The following is a 20,329-nucleotide window of genomic DNA, read 5'->3' as shown; positions in this document are numbered from 1 at the left end:
ATGGAAGGGAATTCTGACATATGACAACCTGGGTAAACCCTGAAGACAATATGCAAAGCCAGTCACAAAAATACAAACATCATGAGGTACCCAGCACAGTTAAATTCCTAGAGATAGAAAGTAGAATGGTGGTTGCCAGGGGTTGAGAAAGGGGACTAGGGTGTCCTGGTTGAATGGGTAATCTCAGTTTGGGAAGATTAAAAAAAAAAAAAAAAGTTTGGGAGATGGATGGCATGAAGGCTGACAAGGGACTTAATAACACCCAACTGTACCACAAAATGGTTCACTTCATAAATTTCACGTTGTGTATACTTTATAAGTAAAAAACCAAAAGGTTCCCCACAATGGAATGCCTGTCGCAGGCTTCTCAGGAAAGATGGTGGTCCTTCTCTGGGTGCTGCCATCCTGGGGATCCTCAGTGACTGAGGATACATGATGTCCACTTGGTCTAAACCTGCCACTCACCGTCTCCTAGACTCTCTTGGAATGATAGGACCAAAGGGAAGGCTGAAGGCACCAGAGTTGGCCTTGGATGGGGCAGAAGTGCACCTGGGCATGGTCCAGGACTCAGGCGTGACCTGGAGGAGAACCTGTTTCTGTACTCTGGTCAAACAGCGGGGCCTTGGTGAGCGCACCTCCTCCTGAGGGGCAGAGAGCACATCCTTTGCAGGGATGGGGACAAACTGGAGGCTAGGAAGACCCCTTCCCTCCCTAAAACCAACACTGTAGCTGCTGTCATCCAATTTGTGGCTTCCATAGTCAGCCTGCCCCCTATCCCTGTACCCCTCACACCTCAGCCGAGTAGCTCCAGTGGCTACAGTCCTCCAGCCTCTGCGAGGTCCATCCCCAGAGGCCACTCTCCAGTGAGAAGGGGAGGGGCAGATGCCCTCTCTGCCATGACTCTCTGTGCATCCAGCCTCCCATTTGTAATTGATCTCTTCAACCAGGCTTAGAAAACATCAGAACCTGAGCAGTAGCACACGCCTGTAATCCCAGTGGCTCAGGAGGCTGAGGCAGGAGGATCATGAGTTCAAAGCCAGCCTCAGCAACTTAGTGAGGTGCTAAGTAAGACCCTGTCTCTAAATAAACTAACTCTAAAGAAGGGGACCAGGGATGTGGCTCAGTGGTTGAACACCCCTGTGTTCAATCCCTGGTATCAAAAAACTAAACAAAAACCAAAATAAAACCAGCAAAAACAACTGGGACCTGTCACCCTGCTAACACTGCCAACCACACCTCAGCACCCATACTCCTGGGCCCCTGTGGTGCAAGCAGGGTCCACTTCTCCTGGAAGGGCAGAAGGGAGTCCTAAGGACACACCACCTGGAGTCTGGCTTTCTGGTGCTTTCACAGCCTCCTGTAGTCACCCTCATGGGCAGGAGATCCCACCCCACACATGGAGGCTCCAGGTTGCCCCCCACCCCCTTTTCTGCAAATCACCTGTGAAAACACTTTTCCTCTGATATCCTGGCTGCATTTTGAGAGCTGGGGATTTAGGAGCAGCCCAGCCACCGAGTGGAAAATTGCTCAGCTTTTAGTGGGAACTAGTGGGAAGGAATTTCAAATGGGAGGAAATGTCTCAAAGTGCCAACCACTTGTAAGGAAAAAAGGAATTCTCGTTCCAGAATGTTTGAGTCACCACTGGCTTTGAGGCCTGAGCTGCTGCTGGGAGCGTGCACACATGTGCTTGTTGGGGGGTTAGTGCCTTGTGCTGCCCCTGGTCAGCCCTGGGACTCTCCCAAACTCTTGCTCTTGAGGACATGCCTGTACAGGTGTAAAGCCTGTGGCTGATCCTGCCAAGCAGGGCCCAGCTCCCAAAAGGATTCCCTGCACTGATGGAAACCGTGGCAGACAGTCTTCTTGGGGCTCCACTGGCCTGTTCTTCCACCAGCTCATGCAGGCAGCAGTGAGGCTGATGACCAGTTGGGGACACCTAGCTCACCAAGATCCTAGATGGCACGAGGGGAGGGAAGGCAAAGGACTGGACTCTCCGTGGAGCCCTGGGTGCTCTCCCTACATAATAAAAGACATTTGTGGCTGAGCCATGAAGTCAGTCCTGCCCTTCAAGAACACCTACCAGCACCTGCAAATACAAGGTGTTGCTACACATGGTAAAACTGAAGAGCAGAGTGCTGTCCAGTGGCTTCCAGCAAGGTCCGTGTCTTAAGCTGGTGCTGTTGCCAGGGCCACAGCAAGGGGAGGCCAGCTGTTGAGCTGTGGGACCCCCAAGTTCACAGACCTGGAAGTCAAGAGTGCTGGCAGCAGCATGCTTGGGTCAGGCAGGGCTGGTCTGTGCAGTCAAGGCCGTGTGTATGCATGTGTGTGTATGGCTGTTCTCACTGGGCCTCCTGCTGAGAACATCTGTGACCACAGCACTCCGTCCCTCACTCCTCTGCAGCTCCTTCAGGTTTGGGCAGCAGCTCCAGAAGGGTAGGTTTTAGTTCCTTCTGAAGGCCCAGGGAAGGCTCTGCACAGAAGCACTTGGTTGTCACTTACCTCAGCTTCCTGTGTTGCCTCCTTGACCTGTGGCTGGCTCTCTTCTGGTCAACCCCTGGGACGCCTCCCCACCTGTTGCTTGGTTTAAGGCACTTCCCAGGGCTCTAGGAACTAAAGGGTGGGTGGCCAGGCTGTGCAGGGCTCCTGTGGGTCACCTTGTGGGAAGGCTGCTGCTCTGTGCTTGGTCTTCCCAGCTGTACAAATGGTAAGGGACACGGCCAGCCTCCTGGCCTTCTAGATCAGACAAGACGGCCAGCACTTGCTAGCACTTACTCTGCCATTTGATGAAGGTCTGGGGCACGCCTGTGGGGGCCCCTGCCCTGACCCCTTCAGAACCTTTCAGACCATGCTGATCTGCTCCATGTGCTGATTCCTGGCTTCATTTCACCCTTGCCACAGCTTGGGGTGCACAACCCTGTTTTGTAGACTAAGAAGCCAGAGGAGGCAAGGCCCAGCCTGATGGTAGAGCAAGGGAGGAGTACCCAGGAGGAAGCAGCAGCAGGGGACAATGTCTGCAGGGTACACTGCGGGGGGGGGGGGGGGGCTTTCTCCCCTGATCTTCAGCCCTAGCAGGGGGTGGGCTCTGCGGGGGGCCTGGCCCTAGAGCTGCTCTGCTTCTTTGCTGTCCAGGGCTAGCAGAAACCCTGAAGGTGATCCACTTATATACTGCTGGCCACCAAATCTCTCCTGCTGAGGCCAGGAAGCTCTTGCATACATGGCTGGGGACATCTGCTACCTGCTGAATATCCTGCCAATATCCTATTACTTTGTAATAAGCAGCTTGCCTGCTGGAGGGGGTCATTAAGTGGGTGCCTCAAAATACATGACCAAGGCGCTCTCTGAAGAACGCTGCTGCCACTCTGGCTGCCCCACCAAGCTGTTGCCCAACACTTGTTTCCATCTCAGGTCCCAACTCAAAGGATCTAGTAATGGCTAATTTTAGGCGTCAACTTGACAACAGGAAGGATACCCCCATAGCTGGTAAAGCACACTCTCTGGACATGTCTGAAGGTGGTTTCAGAAGGAGAGGAACATTTCAATCAATGGACCAAGTAAGGAAGGCCCACTCTCACCCAATGTGGGTGGGCACTATGCAAACAGCTGGGGGTTTGCACAGATCAAAAAGGCAGAATCTGGGCAGATTTGCTCTCTGGAGCTGGGACACCTTCCTCCTGTCCTTGGACATCAGAGTTCCAGGTTATCAGGCCTTTGGTCTTAGACTGAGTCATGCCACTGGCTTCCCTGGTCTCCAGCTTGCAGAAGACTACTATAAAACATCTGTCACTATAATCACGAGAGCCAATTCCCGTTCAACTATTCACCCACCTACTCAATCCATCCACATACCCGTGCACCTACGTACCGATTTACATCCTATGGGTTCTGTTTCTCTGGAGAATATACAGCTGTCCCTTGGGGGATACCACTAGCCATGTCTACTTATCTAAAGTATGTTGGCCCTTTGGAAGATTGATTTCCCCAGGGCTTGGTGGTCCCCAGGAGACAGGGATGGTGCAAGTGCCAGGCCTGACAGCAGGAGGGCCATGAACCTCTTAGGACAGAGACCACTGCTATTCCAAGTACCCTTTTGCTGAGTACTGCATGGGGCTGAACTGTCTACCTTTGGCTAAAGGAGCAGGTGGAAGAAATAAGGGACTGCCATAGACGGCAATGTTCTGGGTCTCTGACAGGCTGCCTTGTTAATGGATGTCAGCACAGGACTCTCCAAAGACCTCTGGGCTAGCTGGGGTAAATCCCATCCTGCTGATGACCAGTTCAGTACCTTGGCGGAGTCCCTCAACTCTGAGTGGTTCTCCCACCTGCAAGTGGGAAATGAGGTACTCACCGGAAGACTGACAGGGATGGCTCTGCCCTGGCTGACTCTCACACAGGGCAGCTGCTCAGAGCTGATGTCCCTACACCATGTCATCTTCCCAGGAGATGGCTACCTGCTCCCTTTCCTAAGACCAAGTATCCCTGCACCCATGAAGGCCTTCAGCTCTGAAGGTCTTCCTGATGCCCCAGAATAGCTTATGTAATGTGTCACATGAAGGGGTCACTGTCATGCAAGAGGCCAGCTGGGCTCGGCAGTAACTTTACTCCATACCCCCCACCCCCATGGGCTGCACTGTGAGGGCAATGCTACGTTATCACCATCCATGTCCCCCGGGGTTACTTCCTTCATGCTCAGTTCCTACTCAAGCACCTCTGGTCTGGCTGGCAGAGGACAAAATAGCCCTATGTATGGTTTAAGGGATTCACAGGTCTGCGGCCAACGTGTAAAAGGAAGTATAAAAGGTCAGGGAACAGTGACCAGTGACAGTAAGGTTCAGACTGGGTAGGGTGCTGAGAATGAGAGTGGGCAATAGGGATTGGAGTGGTCTGCTCAGCTAGCCGCAGTTTCATGATGTACCAAGTAATGCCCATCTCCCTAGCTGTGTGGGTTCTCTAGTCCGGAAGGCCCCATCCGATGAGTTACTTGCCAACTTGGATGGGGCCATGGCAAAGAGCTGGGCCCGCAGACTGGGGCTGTGGTGGATGAGGGAGTCCCGACACTGGCCACACAATCTTTGCTTCTGGAGACTTCTGAGCATCTCACAGGCCAAAGCAAGGGGCCCGCAAAGTAAGAGGGGGCCCTGTGCTGCAGAAGGAGCCAGAAGGAAGACGCCTCAGGTTGCTGGGGCCCCTCAGCTCTTTGACTCAGGGATTCTTCATCCTCTGCTGGCCTGAGTACATTCCATACCCCTGAGAGAGTCTGGCCTGAAGCCTGCCTGCGACCCCCTTTCAATCCAAGCGCTTGAGCAGTGGGGCTGGGGGCTGATGTGCTGCAGCCCTGGAGCAGCCCATCAGTCCCCATTCCTGCCTTTTACCCACTTGGCTGAAACCTGACCACTCTTTGTAAAAAGTATGTTTTCCCCTGGGCACGCTGCCAGTCCAGCTTCCAGGAAAGCAAAGGAAAAAATCTCCCCTTACAGGACTCTGCTTCCCGAAGGGCACGCAGGAGGCCCTGAACTTTTTCAGGGTTCAGGAGGTGGGCCGACAAACAGCTCTGCCGGGACTTGCACGAACAAAGCCAACCGCCTGGACCTGCCTGCCTGCCAGAGGGAGCAGGCGCTGGAGAGGAAGTGCTGAAGGAGCCCCTCTGAGCCCAACCCTGGAGGGATGGGAGCAGGCAAGGAGGATTCCAGCCTGGCCAGCTGAGGCCTTTGTTCTCCAGGAAGGGCTGGAACCTGTAGGCTTTGTGCCTGGGCAGGGCCTCTCCTTCCAGGTGACATCAGACACCTCCAGACTCCCCTGAGAGACCATCTGCTCTGCCTTCCCCCACCCTGCCTTTGGATCTCTCCAGGGAGCCGCCATGTTAGACCTGATGATTTGGCTGTTTGGGGCCAGGCAGCCAAATTCATTCAGCTGGACTCTGAGAAGTGGGGGCTGGTGGTCACTCAGGGAGCTCTCCTCAGGACCTGGCAAGCCCACCCATGAAGCAGCACCATTTGGTGGCCATGAGTCCACACTCTGACAGACTTCTGGCTCTGCTGGCAGGGAGAACTGCCTGGCTCCTTGCCACGGGAAGGGCTGAGGGGGAACTGTGGAGCCACAGGCCTGTGTGTGAATCTGGCTCTGCCACGTGGGATGTTAGGTGACAAGTTATGTAGGTCCTCTGCCCCTGGGTTTATTCAGCTGTAAGATGGGGCCCTTGATAGTGAGGCTTGTATGAGGAAGGCTTGGCACCATGTGAGGGTGGCACTCAGCCACAGCCACACTCTGCTCCTAGGACTGTGACCTAGGGCAGGGATGCCCACATGCCTCCATTCCCCGGCTATGCCACCTTGGGCAGCTTTACTCCACATGATGGCATCAGGACTCCAGAGAAGTCATGGTGCCACACTCACACCCCCAGGCTCACTGCTAGGAAAGGGCATCCCCTCCTGCCTTTTGCCATGGTGACGCAAACACAAAACCTCAGTGCTGGCAGGTCCCCATTTCCCAAAGATGCCAAAGCTCCAGAGAGGTAAATATTTACATGTGAGTTTTGGCGTTCATTACTCAGAGGGGAAACGCTCTCCCTGCTTCCTATGGGCTGCTAGTGGGTGCCCATGTTTGATCTTGGGGTCTTGCAAGCCCTGCAGCAGCAGCAAGAGCTTTCTTATTTTGGACAGGGACTTGGGGGCTACTCACCCCCAGGCAGCAGGGGGTCCAACTTGGGTGGAAGTAGGTTCCCAGGTGATGGGTTCCTCTCCTGGATGCTACTTATGCAGTGCTGGCACTGTCACTGGGGGAGACTGAGGCCCAGGGTGTGAATGTCCAGCTGGGCCTGTCACTGGGGGAGACTGAGGCCCAGGGTGAGTGTCCAGCATCAAGGTCAGGCTGAGTGGGTAACAAGGGCAGGCCTTACCTGGGCAAGGCCCACTCAGATCTCCATGTGGAAGGGGGAGGGTCCTGTGAACTCCAGAGCAGTGGGTTCCCGGCTCTGTGCTTAGCTGTTTTCTTCCAACTCAATCTCACAGGAACCCTTATAAGGGGGCCAATACCAGAAGGGCCTGATGGCTTCTCTGGTCCTCCTGGGCTCAGCCTGTACAGCTGCTGCCTTGGATACTATTGAGCATCTCCAGGGAAGGCCCCGGGGGTGTCCACACTGCAGTGAGGACAGCAGTCAGCTGGCCATCTGTCCACCCATTCAGCCTTGAGGCCTCTGGCTGAGATCCCATGACCAGCAAGGTCCCAGAGGGGTTCAGAGGTCATCAGGCACACCCCTGCCCACATGTACACATGACACTGGACAAAGGACAGGGTGTGCCCGGTCCAGCTCGACCCCTACCTGGTGCAGGTGCCATAAATCACAGGTCCACAGAGTGAATGGGCTCGTGGGAGGAGATGCCTGCTGGGCTTATCACCCACAGAGTCTGACACCAAGATACACAGAGAACACTGCCCCAGATCAGTAGGGAACTCCAGGGAAAACCCAGACCAAAGACACAGACAACTAATGGTGAACACCTCTGTGGCCAATAAACACCCCATGAAGATCTCACTAGTATAGCGCAAATGTGCACCGAGACCACAGTGGTCTCTGTTTACAGCTCCTGGATTGCAAAAATGCCCACGTCCGTCAGCCAAGCAGGGGGGAACCTGACACAGCACAGGTGTCGGGTAGAGGAACCACTCTGGGTTGAGGACAGAATGCCCTCTGACCCACTGCTAGGGACACACAAGAACCAGGTGCAGGCACAATCACTATCACCAGGATTGTGACAGCCAAAGCCAAACATGCTCCCGGCTCTTTTCAGAACAAAGCAGAGGGAAAGGGAGCTATGTCTAGACAGCGATGACAATAAACCCGGCAGTGGATGGATTAAATATGCATGTCATGGACCAGCACAGATACATCTCAGAAACGGGCTGAGAGAAGACAGCAGGTTGTAGAAGGTTAAATACAGTTTGATACGGGGTTCTAGAAAGTCTGAAACCTCAAAACAGCACTACGTATGGTTTAAGGGATTCACAGGTCTGCGGCCAACGTGTAAAAGGAAGTATAAAAGGTACTCGAAAGAGAAGATGCTGGATAGTGGCAATAGGGTGGGGTGTCTGGAGACTTCTCCTTCACCTGCAGTGGGACAGAGATATACACAACCCACAGCCCGAGGTCCCAGCTGCACCACCCGCAGACATCCTGTGGAAGTGATCCAAGCCTGGGTTCAGCCCACAGCTGGAGGGCACCAGGGAGGGGAAGAACTGCCACTTCCTGAGGAACAAGACTCTCACATGGTGTTTGCGTTCCTTTAGCTCCTCCACATGTGGCCTGAGAGGGCAGGGGCTCTCTGGAGACTGAGGTAGCAAACACTGCAAAGCCCTTTTGCTAAGTAGGCATCGATAAGAGGCCTGGGTGGTCCCCAATGCCACAGCCCAGGGTGAGATGGCGACCCCATGGCTGAAGCAGGGAACATCCCAAGTTGTCACCTTGAAAAACCTGTGTTGACACGTGGAGGATGTCCCAGATAAAGGGACCCTGCCTGCATAGATTTTAGCTACTTTAAGGGAAGCTCTGGGCCGGCCCTCAAGCACACCAATTCATGGATAAGAACAGAAGCCAAACTCCTGGCTTTGGCTTGGAGGTCCCTTTCCTGTCCCCCCAAAAGAGATAAGACTCATCGTAGTCTTCTACAGAAAGGAGCCCACATTGGGACTGCATGCACAAATCCAAGCACCTTCTCCCATGGCAGAGAAGTTGCAGAGCTAGAGAGGCACCAAGCTGGGGCTTCCTTCCCCTCGCTCTGTTGCTGCCCCAGTATGTCCTGGTGGTCCCCGGCTCCAGGTTGCCCATCTCCCCAGCTGGCTTCCCTGCTTCCAGGCACTCATACCACCTTCTGTCCTTACTTGTCGTGGAGAATGGAACAGAACTTACGGAGCAGACTCTTTGCTGGGCTCTGCCCCCACCACTCCACAAGGCAGGGAACATAAGCATGGCTCAGAGGGTTCCAGGTGGGGAATGAAGTCCAAGCTGGAAGCCGGTGTTCCAAGATGCACCTCACACACGGTGCCAAGCACTTTCTGCAGAATGGCTTCAGCTGACCAGAGGAGAGGTCCTCCCAGGGACCCCGAAAGGACAGGACCTGGGCTTGTTACCCTGACCTGGAGGCCCTGCCACGGGGAGAGAACTAACAAGGGGCCAGCTCCTGCCCATGACCAGAGGGGGTGAGTGACCCTGGCCACTGACCTCTGTGGGCTCCACAGTTCTGTAAACAATTAACTCCTCCTGTGTTTTAATCTCTCTAGTCACTATCTTGCCAGACAATTACTGATTTGTTCTGATGTCCCCCCTGGTGGGCCTTTTAGTGTTCCCTGTGTAAACAAACAGAGGCAGCTGCAGCCCTCAAAGGACAGATGCGGAGAGCAGGCTCTCACTGAAGCTCCCTCCCACGCAGTGCACCAGCCCGGAGCCTTGCCACCTCACCAGGGCACTGTGGGCAGCTGCTGACAGCCTGCTTTCCAGAGGAGGAACTGGGCCTCCAACTGCACCGGGAAATTCTAAGAGGTTATATGTGTCAAGGCTCCATAAGACATGGGACTGAAGGTACCACAGCGTCACAGGAAATCACAGATAAGTGGTCACTGGTGTCTCTATAGAAACAAATGATAGAAAAACATCTCTATCTTAGAGATGGGGAATCTGAGGTCCAATATTTTTCCCCCGAGCCATGAGCCACCCTGGGTGCGGCGACAAGGGAGGAAGGCTGTCTCAGGGGGTTGCTCTTTCCAGAAGGACCCTATCCCAATATGCCACACGGGCCTAAGCAAGCAGGCACGTCTCTGTGTTTCCTCCCCTGGAGTCTGAGAGTCTTGTCTACAGAGAGGACCCAAGAGGTCCTGTGCAGCCTGTGGTGGAACTTGGGATATGTCACTGCAGCAGGCAGCCTGCCCAGGCCAGGGTACAGGGCTGAGTGAATGACATGAATGGACGGACAGCTGGGTCTCCCCAATGGTCCAGCTGCCCTGGAGAGAACCTCAGGCCTTTGTAGGAGGTCATGCTGCAGGAAAGGCCATCCACACCCCCATGGGCTGTGTGTCCTCAGCAAAGCTCCCAGCACCCACAGAGCTGGCTGGGAGCCTGGCCTGGGAGGAGCTCCCTCGGGCACAGCCAGCGGGAGTGGGTTAAAGAGCAGCTCAGGATGGGCTCCTCCAGGTCCCAGCCTCTCCTCAGCACTGGGGTAGGATGTAGGTTGCCTCTGTGTCCAGACACTCTCTGTCCTCTGCCTGCCTCTGATGTTCTCTAACAATGTCCACCTGGAGTCTCTCCTGTGTACATGGGCATGCCATGTTTTCCCAAAATGAGAGCCCCTACATGCAGGGGACTTGGGACAATACCACACCTGGAAGGGGGCATTTTACCAAGGGATGAATAGGACCACAAGTCACATAGCCAGGAACTAACAGTCCTGCATTCCAGGGTAGATGGACACTAACACCTCGGCCTCTGTTGTCCTGTCCCAGAGCTCTCTTGCTCCTATTCATCCTCGCCACCAGCTGTGGATCTCAGATGACACATCTGAACCCTAACTGGTTCCAGAGTACTGCTTCCTGTCTACACCTCCCAGTGGACGGTCTTTTCCATACCCCTCAGACCACCCCTCCTGGTACCACCACACACACTCGGGCCTGTCACTGTGGCTAGGGCAGCATCTCAACCCCAGAGCATAGGCCTTCTGTGAACCTAACATGTTCTTTCCAAAACAAAAAACACACACAGCAAAATCTTAGGGAAGGTAAAGAGCTAACTGTTCTTGGAAACGCAAGAACAAGAATCTTTAGAAATGAAAAAACAAATACCCCCAAAACATTTTACAAGCACATGTCACCTCCAAGGTATGGGTCTCAATGCCATTTCTGTTTCTGGTTGGTTGGGGAGTTGGCTTGGCCTATAGTACCTGCTCCCCAAAGTGTGCTTTCTGTCATTTTCCTTTTCAAATCCCCCAAACCCAAGGCACACACAAAGGGAAGGGGGATCCCAGCTCCAGAAGCCCCCTCCATGACTTTGTGCTTTTAGATATCTGACCTGGAGATGCCCTGCAGTCTTTCACATAGAGACTCAGCTCAGTCCCACAAGGTTTCAAGAGAAAGGGTGAGGACACCCAGGGAGGGAGGCCTCCTACCGTCTATCACCCAGCAGGGCACAGAAGCTGAGGGGCAGAGGCCAGCGGGGCTCAGCCCCAGCTTTGCCAGGTTGCCAGCACTGCCTCTCACATGGCCCATCCTTCCGGGTCAGGAGGTGGACTCAGCCGTTCTTGTCCCAAGGACCACCTGTGAACCACCTGATCCCGCAGGGCAGGTGTGGCAGATGTTGGCCAGGCTGTGCTGTAAGTTAAGTGCCCCCTTGGATGGGCTCTGCTGACTGTCGGTAAACCTCTCTGGTGCTCCCTTTCCAGAGCCAGGGGAACGTGGCCCAGTTCTCATCCTGCAGCTACTTGAAGGCTGCCAGATGTTTTCCAGAAAACCTGATGACGCAGGTCTGCATGTGAAATTGTGCGTGTCTGCCCAGGTCTCAGAAGGAAGGCCACCCATTCTGAATCCTGTGGCTGCCATGCTCATCTGGGGATGGTCCTCCCCACCAGAGGGTGGGGCAGGGCACGGCAGAGGACTCGGCCAGGCATATGGGCTTCAGGACAGATAGATGTCCAAATCCTGGCTCCTGGTCCTCCAGGCATAAGGACTCTGACAAGTTCTCAAACTTCTCTGGGCCTTGAATTCCTTTTGTGGAAAACAGGCCAACCTTCACACACCTACTTTGCTGCCTTGGTCTGCTTTCCACTGCTACAACGAGACACCTGAGACTGAGTACTGAGTAAGAAAAGAGGGTTAATTAGCTCACAGTTCTGGGAGGTTTGAGGGCATGGTGCCACCTTGGATCTGGTTAAAGCCTCAAGGTGCATGGTATCAGGGTGGAGCTGTGAGAGAGATCATATGGTGAGACAGGAAGCTAGAGAGCAACTAGGGAACTAACCAGGGTCCCATGAGAACTACATCAATGCCTTCTGAGGGCAGTGACCCACCTCTTAAGGGTCCCACCACTTCAACACCACCAAATTGGGGACTAAGCTTTCAACAAACAAACCCTTTGGTGAGGGGGGGCGCATACGCAAGCAATATCCCAACTACATCAAGGGCCAAATGAGATAACCCACTCTTAAGTACCGCTGAGAACTCAGGGGACAAGAACAGTTCACCAGCCTCCTTATTTACCCCCATGGCCTCTTGCCCGGCTCCCTCTGGTTCCAGGCTGCACCCCTCTCTAAGTAGGGGTGAGATATAAACATCTGTGAGCAGGTGGAGAGGCAGCTTTGGGGTGACTGAAGCACAGCTGCCCCCAGTCCCCTAAAGTGCTGGGCCACCCAAATGGTGCCTGGGTGGGGCAGGACTTTGGAATAAAAACAAGGTAAGCACTTTTTTTTTTTTTGCCGATTTAAGGAAGCAAACTTTAAACAAACCCAACAATAATACCAAGTGTTATTAGGGTGCTGCTAAGATGTGACCATGGGCAAGAACTGGATAAGGTGTGAAATTTCTATGTGTGAAAAGTAGGTTAACACTCACATTCAGAGCATTAAAACACTCAGACTCTTCAACCAAGAAATCCCACTCCTAGGAATTCCCAAAGGAAATCAGAGCTATGTAAAATATCCGCACACAAGGATGTCCATGGCAACATTCTTTACAGGAGCAAAAAAACTAGAAATCTGCACATTCAACGTTTGAGAGCCAACTGCAGAGCACAGAGAAGGGGGGATCATCTGCAGTCACTAAAAGTAAGTTTTGAATCACATGGAGCAACACTCATGGTGTGTAATTTACACTATGGTTTCAATTAGAGAAGAAAACGTACTTGTGGGAAATAGTATGGTTTCTCTTTTCTCCCTTGTACTTTCTTTCCACTTGCTACTGCAACAATCATTGCAATAATAAAAAAGTGTGTGTGTGTGGGGGGGTGGGGCACGTGAAAGAAAGACTCAAGTTCTTACTGATAATAATGCCAGCCCTTTCCTCCTCCCTCCCTACTGGCCTAGTGGGCTCCAGATCCAATGTGGCCTGAACCACCACTGCCAGCCTTGCTCCCAGAATGGGAGCCAAACAGCTCGGATCTGCCATGGAGAAGGACAACCAGTTGAACCCATAATGTCCCTGCTGTTCCACTGGCCTCAGAGCCCAGGGTGGGCACTGTGTCCATCAGCAAAGGGCTCTGTGACTCAGGAGACAGAGCTGGCCCAGGCTGAACACTGGAAGTGCCTAGAAGCCGTGGCTGGGCTCATCCTCGGGACACAATGACAAGAGAAGTGATAGCGCAGATGACCTCCTAGCCAAGAACCAGCTAAGATAATGACAGTCTGCCTTCTTATGTGTCTGCTTACGAGGAAGGAGTTTTTGGTGGAAGTCTAATTTGGAATAGCTTGTCCTCAGATTCCCTTCTTCTCTCAGCCAAAGGCCTCTCGAGGCCATGTAGGTCTGGCCCCAGGTCCTGGTCACTGGCTCACGGTCACAGGAAACAACTGCCCCCATTGCAGTGGATGCCGGTTTTCTCCCTTGATCTCAAAGAAAGTGACTGTGAAGGCACTGTTGAGTGCTGTAGGAATGCTCTGACCTAAGCCCTACCTGTCCTGGCTCACTGAAGGTCCCTGGGATCTCAGCACAGCACTCAGGGACTCACAGGGAAAGGTAGGATGGAGCACAGATCCTGGAGGAAAATGTTCTGGTTGGTACCAACAAGAGGGCAGCACCTGTTCTGCACTGGGGCACAGCCAGTGCTCATGTGCTATGGATGTGCCAAGGTGGCAGATGGGAGTGCAGCTGAGGGCACTTAAGGCAACAGAGACCTAGGAACAGGAAGACAGGGAAGGCTTCCTGGAGGAAGGGGCATCTGAGCAGCAACTGAAGTTGGTGGAGTAACCTGGAGGACAGTCGGGGACGGTGGGTGCAATGAGGCACAGGGGGAGTTCAGGCTGGGCACCAGGTAGGTGCTGGAACCTGAGGTGACTTCAGGATGATGGAGGTGAGGCAGCACACAAAGATGAAGCTATAGGCACTAACAGGACAAGTCAATGACGAGGGACCACTGGTTCTACTGCTCCCATGAGGAAGCACAGTCGCTGAAGGAGGTATCACAGATACTAGGAGCCCGGTGCATGCTCCCAAAGGTGCCCTGCTGCAGAGAGGATGTGACCTGTGCCCAGGAGCCCAGCCAAGGTGGGCCAGAAGCCACTCTTGGTCTCCAGATACCCTCTGTGGTTCTTTCCAAACGAAGCCCAGATGATTTCAGGGACATTTCCGGGTTGACCCAGGCAAGATCATGACTGTATTTCCTCTAGTGACACCTTCAGGCAAATGGGAAGAGGAAGAAGGGGCATTCTGACTACAGGTGCATCATTTGGACCCTCCGAGGTGACACCAGAGTGTGGAGTGCCAACACACTGACCAGAGTGGCCTTGGCCCTGGTGTCTGTAGGCAGCCACATCTCTCCAAGCTGGTCAGTGAAATTCCCTTTTCCTTCTTGGCTGTTTTCACAAGTGTCCTAGCTGATGGCAACAGGCGAGAGCCCCCATAGTGAAGGGGACCACAAAGTGACCTGCCAACACTTTGCTCTCATACCTGTTCCTCTATCAAGGCAAGAAGCACTAACAACTGCTGGAAGTTCCAAACCATATTCCAGGAAGGAATTGAAAACCTATCCAACTCCATTTGTCACCTGAACGAGTGCTCAGCTCAGAGAAAGCCTGGGTGGACGCCGCATCATGGGGTGGCTGGGAGCTGAGCAAAGCCCACTTCCCCATAACTCATACCTCTCTTAAACCCCCCACCCCCGATACTGTGGATGGTGGCACCAGAAGTGGGGAGAAGAGGGGACTCAGGGCAAAGGTTCCTGAAATGTGCCTTTGTCCAAGCCCCACAAGAGTCTCGGAGGAGGCAGAGGAGAAAGAGAGGTCCCAGACCCAAGAGGGGCTGTCAGGGCTGGGGAGCAGGCCCACACCCTCCTCAGTTCACCAGCTGGATGGTTACATCCACGCACACAGAGTGCGGGAAGGGCAGGTGAAGACAGCAAGACAGCAAGGGTGACATCCGAGTCCTCTGAAAACCCAGTGCTACTCAACACCAGTCATCCTGACATTGTGGACATTGCCCTACGCTCAGAGTGACCAGTCCCTGGGAAAGTGGAGGAAGTGCACCTTGGCCTCCACAGCACTGAGGCCCAGCTCCAGCCCTAGAGGTCCCTCAGAAGGTGACCTGAGGTGCAGCTGAGATGTAAATTTACAAAGCCAAGACTTCCTGTGCCTCCCCAGTCAGCTCCTTACAAAAGCAATCTACCTAGCCCTGGGAACAAAAATGAAAAGAGATGGGAGGGAGAGAAGTGACATGGAGGCACCGTCACCTGTTTGGTGGCAAGGCAGAGGAGGGACTCCTGAGGGCCCTGGTAGCCCTGCCGCCATTCAGCCTGTGTGCTGCTGAGACAGCGACTCTCAGGCCCAGGGGTTGGTGGTCTAAGAATTAAGAGGCATCTATTTGACTTTGCAATCACACAGGCTTCCCAGGCAGCGGGTGCTGGGGCCTCTCTCCTGTAGCACCTGGGGCCCATCTACCTCACTTGCTCCTCCCACTCCAGGGTGGGAGGGCAGCTGGAGCCTCTTCCTCTGGGGCCTCCAGCTCTGGGGAACAAACTCCGAGAAAGGAGACCAGAAGCCTCCCAACCCTGGGGGCTCACAGGGTTGCAGAAAGAGCACCCTGGTTACAATCTAGGTAAGCTCACTTCTAAAGCCCCAGCCTCTTGGCAACCCCAGGACCGGTCTGCACACTCTCCCCTGGAGCTCTCCTACAGATAGGATTCAACCTCCCGCAGGCAGGAATGTGTCCACCTGGTCTGGTGAGGTATGTCAGTATTCAGCTCTGGAGCCTACAGCCCTGGTTGGTGAAAGGGTGGATAGCCACAGCTGCCAGGCCCAGCTCTGTCTATAGCACAGTGCGGCTGGACCACGGGGGTGGGTCCTGCACCAGGAATGTGCATCTGTGCAGGGCAGATTGGGCAGAAACAATCTTTCAGGACAGGCAGTTCTGTAACCATTACACTAAGATCCCAGAACACCACTTCTTAGCTGCTGAGGGAGGAATGTGGTACAACTAAAGGAAAGTGGGAATATTCCCTCAGTTTCAGGATCCCTATTATCTGAAAATCTGAGAAAATTCACAGGAAAAAAAAAAGGACTCAGGGAAAACAGTGTCATGGACCAGCCAGCTCTAGGCTAGCCGAATCCTTCCTGTAGGATCTTCCAAGCCCACCTGGGAGCCCGTACCTTTCTGACCCAGGAGTGCCTAGGAATATCCTGTCAGTCACAGGCTGGCTCACTGCACCACCCCCCCACACCCCTAATCTGTTTGCAAATTCAGTCCTAAGGAAGAGAAACAGAAACAAAAGGCAGGCAAGAAGGCTTCACTTCTGGTCTTTCCCAGCTCTGACATCTGGGGAGAAGGTCCCGTAGGTGCATCCCTGCAGGGCCAGTGAACACCAACAGAACGCGAGGAAAACAATCCCAACTTTATGTGCCAGATGCCCAGCACTGCCAGGGGATCTGTTATAAAGTGTTTTCCAGGAAACCCCCAGCACCCTTGTCCACACACAGGTCAGCCCCGTGTCTCTCAATCCTACACATATAGGGGGAAGGGGAGCCCTGACAAAAGGTGTCTGCTTGAACAGGTACTACTAAAACAGCTCAGTCGGCTCTAACCTGGCTGTGGGTTCCCTGGAAAGGGAGCCCCCAATTGGCAGCTTTTGTTTCTCTTTCTGGGCTGGGGAGGACAGGTAGCACAGCCTTCTCCCCGCCCCCAGGCCCAGGTCACTCGGGGTCTTTGTTCTACCTGCACACACCGGTAGGCAGAGCCCACCCCTTCCCTGGCAGCTCCTCCCCACCCCGCTGAAAGCAGGCAGGCACCGTTGGGCTGGGGACACCACAGGTGCAGGGAGAGGGACCTCACTTCTCACTCCACTTTTGGTATTAGAGGGACGCGGGGAGGTGAACTCGCCGGGTGAGCTGTACACACACCAGGGAACACGCTTCCTCTCCCAAAGACCCACCGGGCTGCATGAGGCCAGCCTGGACCGTACCCCTGGCGGATCAGCTCTCCTGCCAGCCAGCGGTGCACAGCAGGTGGGGCAGCCAGACGGCTGCAGCAGGCGCTGACCCAGAAGGAAGTCAGGGCACCACGCAGCCAGGTCGGTCGTGGAGCAAAGACAGGCACAAAGATGTTAAGAGGGAAGTCAGAGGGAAGGGGTGACAGCTGCCAGAGCTGACGAGCTCCCTGGGAGCCTTGCGCGCCTCGCCTGCAGGTTGGAAAGGGCCGAGGCGAACGGGGCCCCCAAGGGGGTAGAGTTGGCCCAGCTCTGCCTGGCGGAGCCAGGACCCAGGCTCCAGGGCGCCCCGCGCGCTGAATCCCCAAGGCTCTGGGTCCCGACCGCGCTTCCCGCAGCAGGCGCTCACCTGGGCGTGCGCAGCGCGGCGGGGTCGCGGCGGTCCAGCACGCCGGGAACGCAGTTGGTGAGTTCGGTCCAGTCGGCGTGCAGCCCGCAGCTCCAGCCCGTGGAGAAGCGAGAGAAGAGCCAGGTCTCGCGGCGGTTGGGTCGGTAGCAGGTGCACTTCTTCTGGCCGGGTCGGCAGTCGCAGGGCACCTCGAGGCGCACATTCTGCACGAGGTGGCGGCCGAAGGTGGTGCCGCCTGTCTTCTGGATGTGCAGGAAGACTATCACGTCGTCGCCCTTCATGTCGAAGCGCAGCGAGCGCTCCAGCTCGCGCACTGGGAAGTAGTACTTCTTCTCGTAGTGCGGGTCTGGCGTGGGGAAGAGGTCCAGGTCGTCGGGCGGCGCGCGGCCGCCGGGCGCGCCCAGGCTCAGCCCCGGGCCCGCGTACTGGTACAGGATGAGCATGAAGCACGCCGAGCCCGCCACCACCAGCACGAACTTGCTGGCGCGCTCAACCATGGTCCTGCCGCCGGCGCGCCGCCGCCGCATGTGTCACCATCGCCGGCGGCCCGGGCGCGGGGCGCGGGGCCTGGGAGGGCGGGGGGCGCCGGCGCAGCTGCCTCCGCCGCCGCCACCCGCGCTCCGGCCCGGCCCGGCTACTCGGCGCCCAGGCTGCCCGCAGCGGCACGGGCCCCGGGCCTCCGCGGCGCCATGGGTGCTCCCTGCCCGGCTCCGGTTTCCCGGGCCCGTCTCCGGCTTGGCTCCCGCTCGGCCGCGACCCGGCCCGCGCCCCGCGCCTCTCGCCCTCCGCACCAAGCCCGCTCTGCTCCGCGCCGAGAACGCTCTGCGCCGCCCCGCGCGCCGCCGCGTCTCCGCAGTCTGCCGCCGCCCCGCCCCGGCCCGCCCCCGGCCCGCCCCCGCGGCGCCTCTTGTCGTCGCCGCCCGCGCGGATCCTCGGCTCCGCCTATGGAGCACTGGGGGGCCACAGGCCAGTGCTGGGCGCCGGGTTTGGTGTCTCCGGCGGTGAAGTCGCAGCCAGGAGGCGGGCAGCTGTAAACCGGGAACTGATTCCAGTTAACAAGAAGCGTCGGGAGCGACTAGGGAGCGCGGAACCGAGGCCCGGGCGATCCTCCTGGGCCCGGAGCACTCAGCGGCAGCGCCTCTGGGGATTGGGTCCCCTGCTCCTCTCCAGGTCTGGAGGCACTCTTGTCCTCACCGGAGGAGAAGCCTTGACCTTGCATGCTGGGCACTCAGAAGTTCCAAATTCAAGAGGGCCCAGCTACACTTCGAGAGACCAGGGGGTCGGGAGCACCACGTGGGTTGGGGCGACTGAGCTAGGGCCAGGAACTGAAAGGGAGGGTAGGGAGCCCACCCAGAGCCTGGTAAGACACCTTCCTTGCTCCCTGCCCCCTGGGTAGCTTTGGGACCATCACTGGGAGTCCTTCTGTGCAAAGATGTTGAAATGTCTGCAGAGGCCTGCGGGCCAGTTTTATGCAGTCTCTTCTTGTTTGAAAGGAATTTCAACCAATGTGCATTTTTCACCTTCATGTTTATACTCCAATAAAAAAAGTTATAAAAAGCGGAGCCAACATTTAAAAATTGTGAGAGTCCAGAGCAAATTCTAACTTCTTGATTTCATGGGTGGGTTGGAGGGTGTGATGGTGTCCTGGGTCCATCCTGTGTGGGATGGTGTCCAGCCTGGGCCTTCCTGTTGGTGCACACCTTGCAAGATGGGGTCTCCAGTGGATCCCAGGATGGGAGGATCTGGTGTAGCCTTGTGCACACTGCAGCTCTGAGAGTGGGCCACACCCAGTACCCTGACTCCATGCAGAGGTTGTAGACCCTCCAAGGAGCAGGAACTGGGGTGGGGTGTGAAATGATGGTCCAGAATCTCACAGTGGCAGGGGGAGCCTGCCTGGGCCTTACTGTTTTGATTCAGGCCAGTGTGGCCTCTGGGAGTGAGTTTGACTGTCAGGCCTGATGTCCATATCAAGCTATGCCATTTTCCATTCTTTTAGGGACCTGAGTGCAGGTGGGGGTCCTGATTGACATTTACAGCATGTCAATTATGTCTCAAAAAAGCTGTTTAAAAATATGGTAGATCACACCAAGAAATCCTCAAGAAGGAAACCCAACTAAAAGGGGAGATGCAGTTTTCCAAAGGGATTGAAGGAATATCTGGTCCACTTAGAGGGAGGGGTACAGGGCCCGGAGCACAGTATAGAGTGACCTAGAGGCTCTGCAGGGGAGGGGGGGGGGTGTCCTTGGTGAGATTCAGGACCTGAAAGCCCTGCTCATCTTATAAGCTGCTTTAAAACTGTCCTTGACCATGGAAGCCTGGGGGCAGCTTGATCTAGCTTCTCCGGTGAGAATTCATTCTTGCTAGGAGTGTGTGTGTGTGTGTGGTGGGGGAGGGGTGGCACAATGGAGCACAGCAGTGTGCCTGGTGCTGTCTGCTTCTGCCTACAGTCCCTGGACCCCATCTGTGGCTGAGGCCTGGGGAGTCTTCCTGCACAGGGCTGGAGGCAGCAGCCCAGAGCCACAGGGCAGAGCTGCCCTATCAACCCACCAGGTATCCTTACCCAGATGGAGCACTTTTTCAAGCAGCAGATTGTAATTAAGGCTGTTCTGTATTGAGAGCCCTGGGTACCAGGTTCTTTCTTATAGCTGTGTCTTTTCCAACCTCATGAGCAAGCCCAAGTCTATGATACACATTTTACAGAAGAGAAAACTGAGGTTCAAAAGTATTACTATACTGGTTCTAGGGCCAGCCAAGCTTGGGACAGTTACCAGAAGTGGGATCCTGATTCTGGGCTGTCTGGCTCCAGAACCCTTCCCTTCCCTTCCCTG

The 20,329-nt window shown here is 55.3% G+C and overlaps 1 protein-coding gene across 1 annotated transcript in view; it reads right to left on the bottom strand.

Annotated features, from left to right (window-relative positions):
* Positions 1 to 18,065, bottom strand: part of Hs6st1 (heparan sulfate 6-O-sulfotransferase 1) — a 47,059-nt gene extending 28,994 nt beyond the window's left edge. Inside the window, exon 1 of the mRNA XM_027936781.2 lies at positions 17,502 to 18,065. Within this exon, the coding sequence (XP_027792582.1) occupies positions 17,502 to 18,028 (527 nt within the window). The 5' untranslated portion in view covers positions 18,029 to 18,065. The remainder of the gene's footprint in view (positions 1 to 17,501) is intronic.
* Between the last annotated feature and the right edge of the window lie 2,264 nt (positions 18,066 to 20,329).

Source organism: Marmota flaviventris, chromosome 11, assembly GCF_047511675.1.
Source record: "Marmota flaviventris isolate mMarFla1 chromosome 11, mMarFla1.hap1, whole genome shotgun sequence".
Lineage (NCBI taxonomy): Eukaryota > Metazoa > Chordata > Mammalia > Rodentia > Sciuridae > Marmota > Marmota flaviventris.
This window is presented reverse-complemented; position numbering and strand designations above follow the sequence as displayed.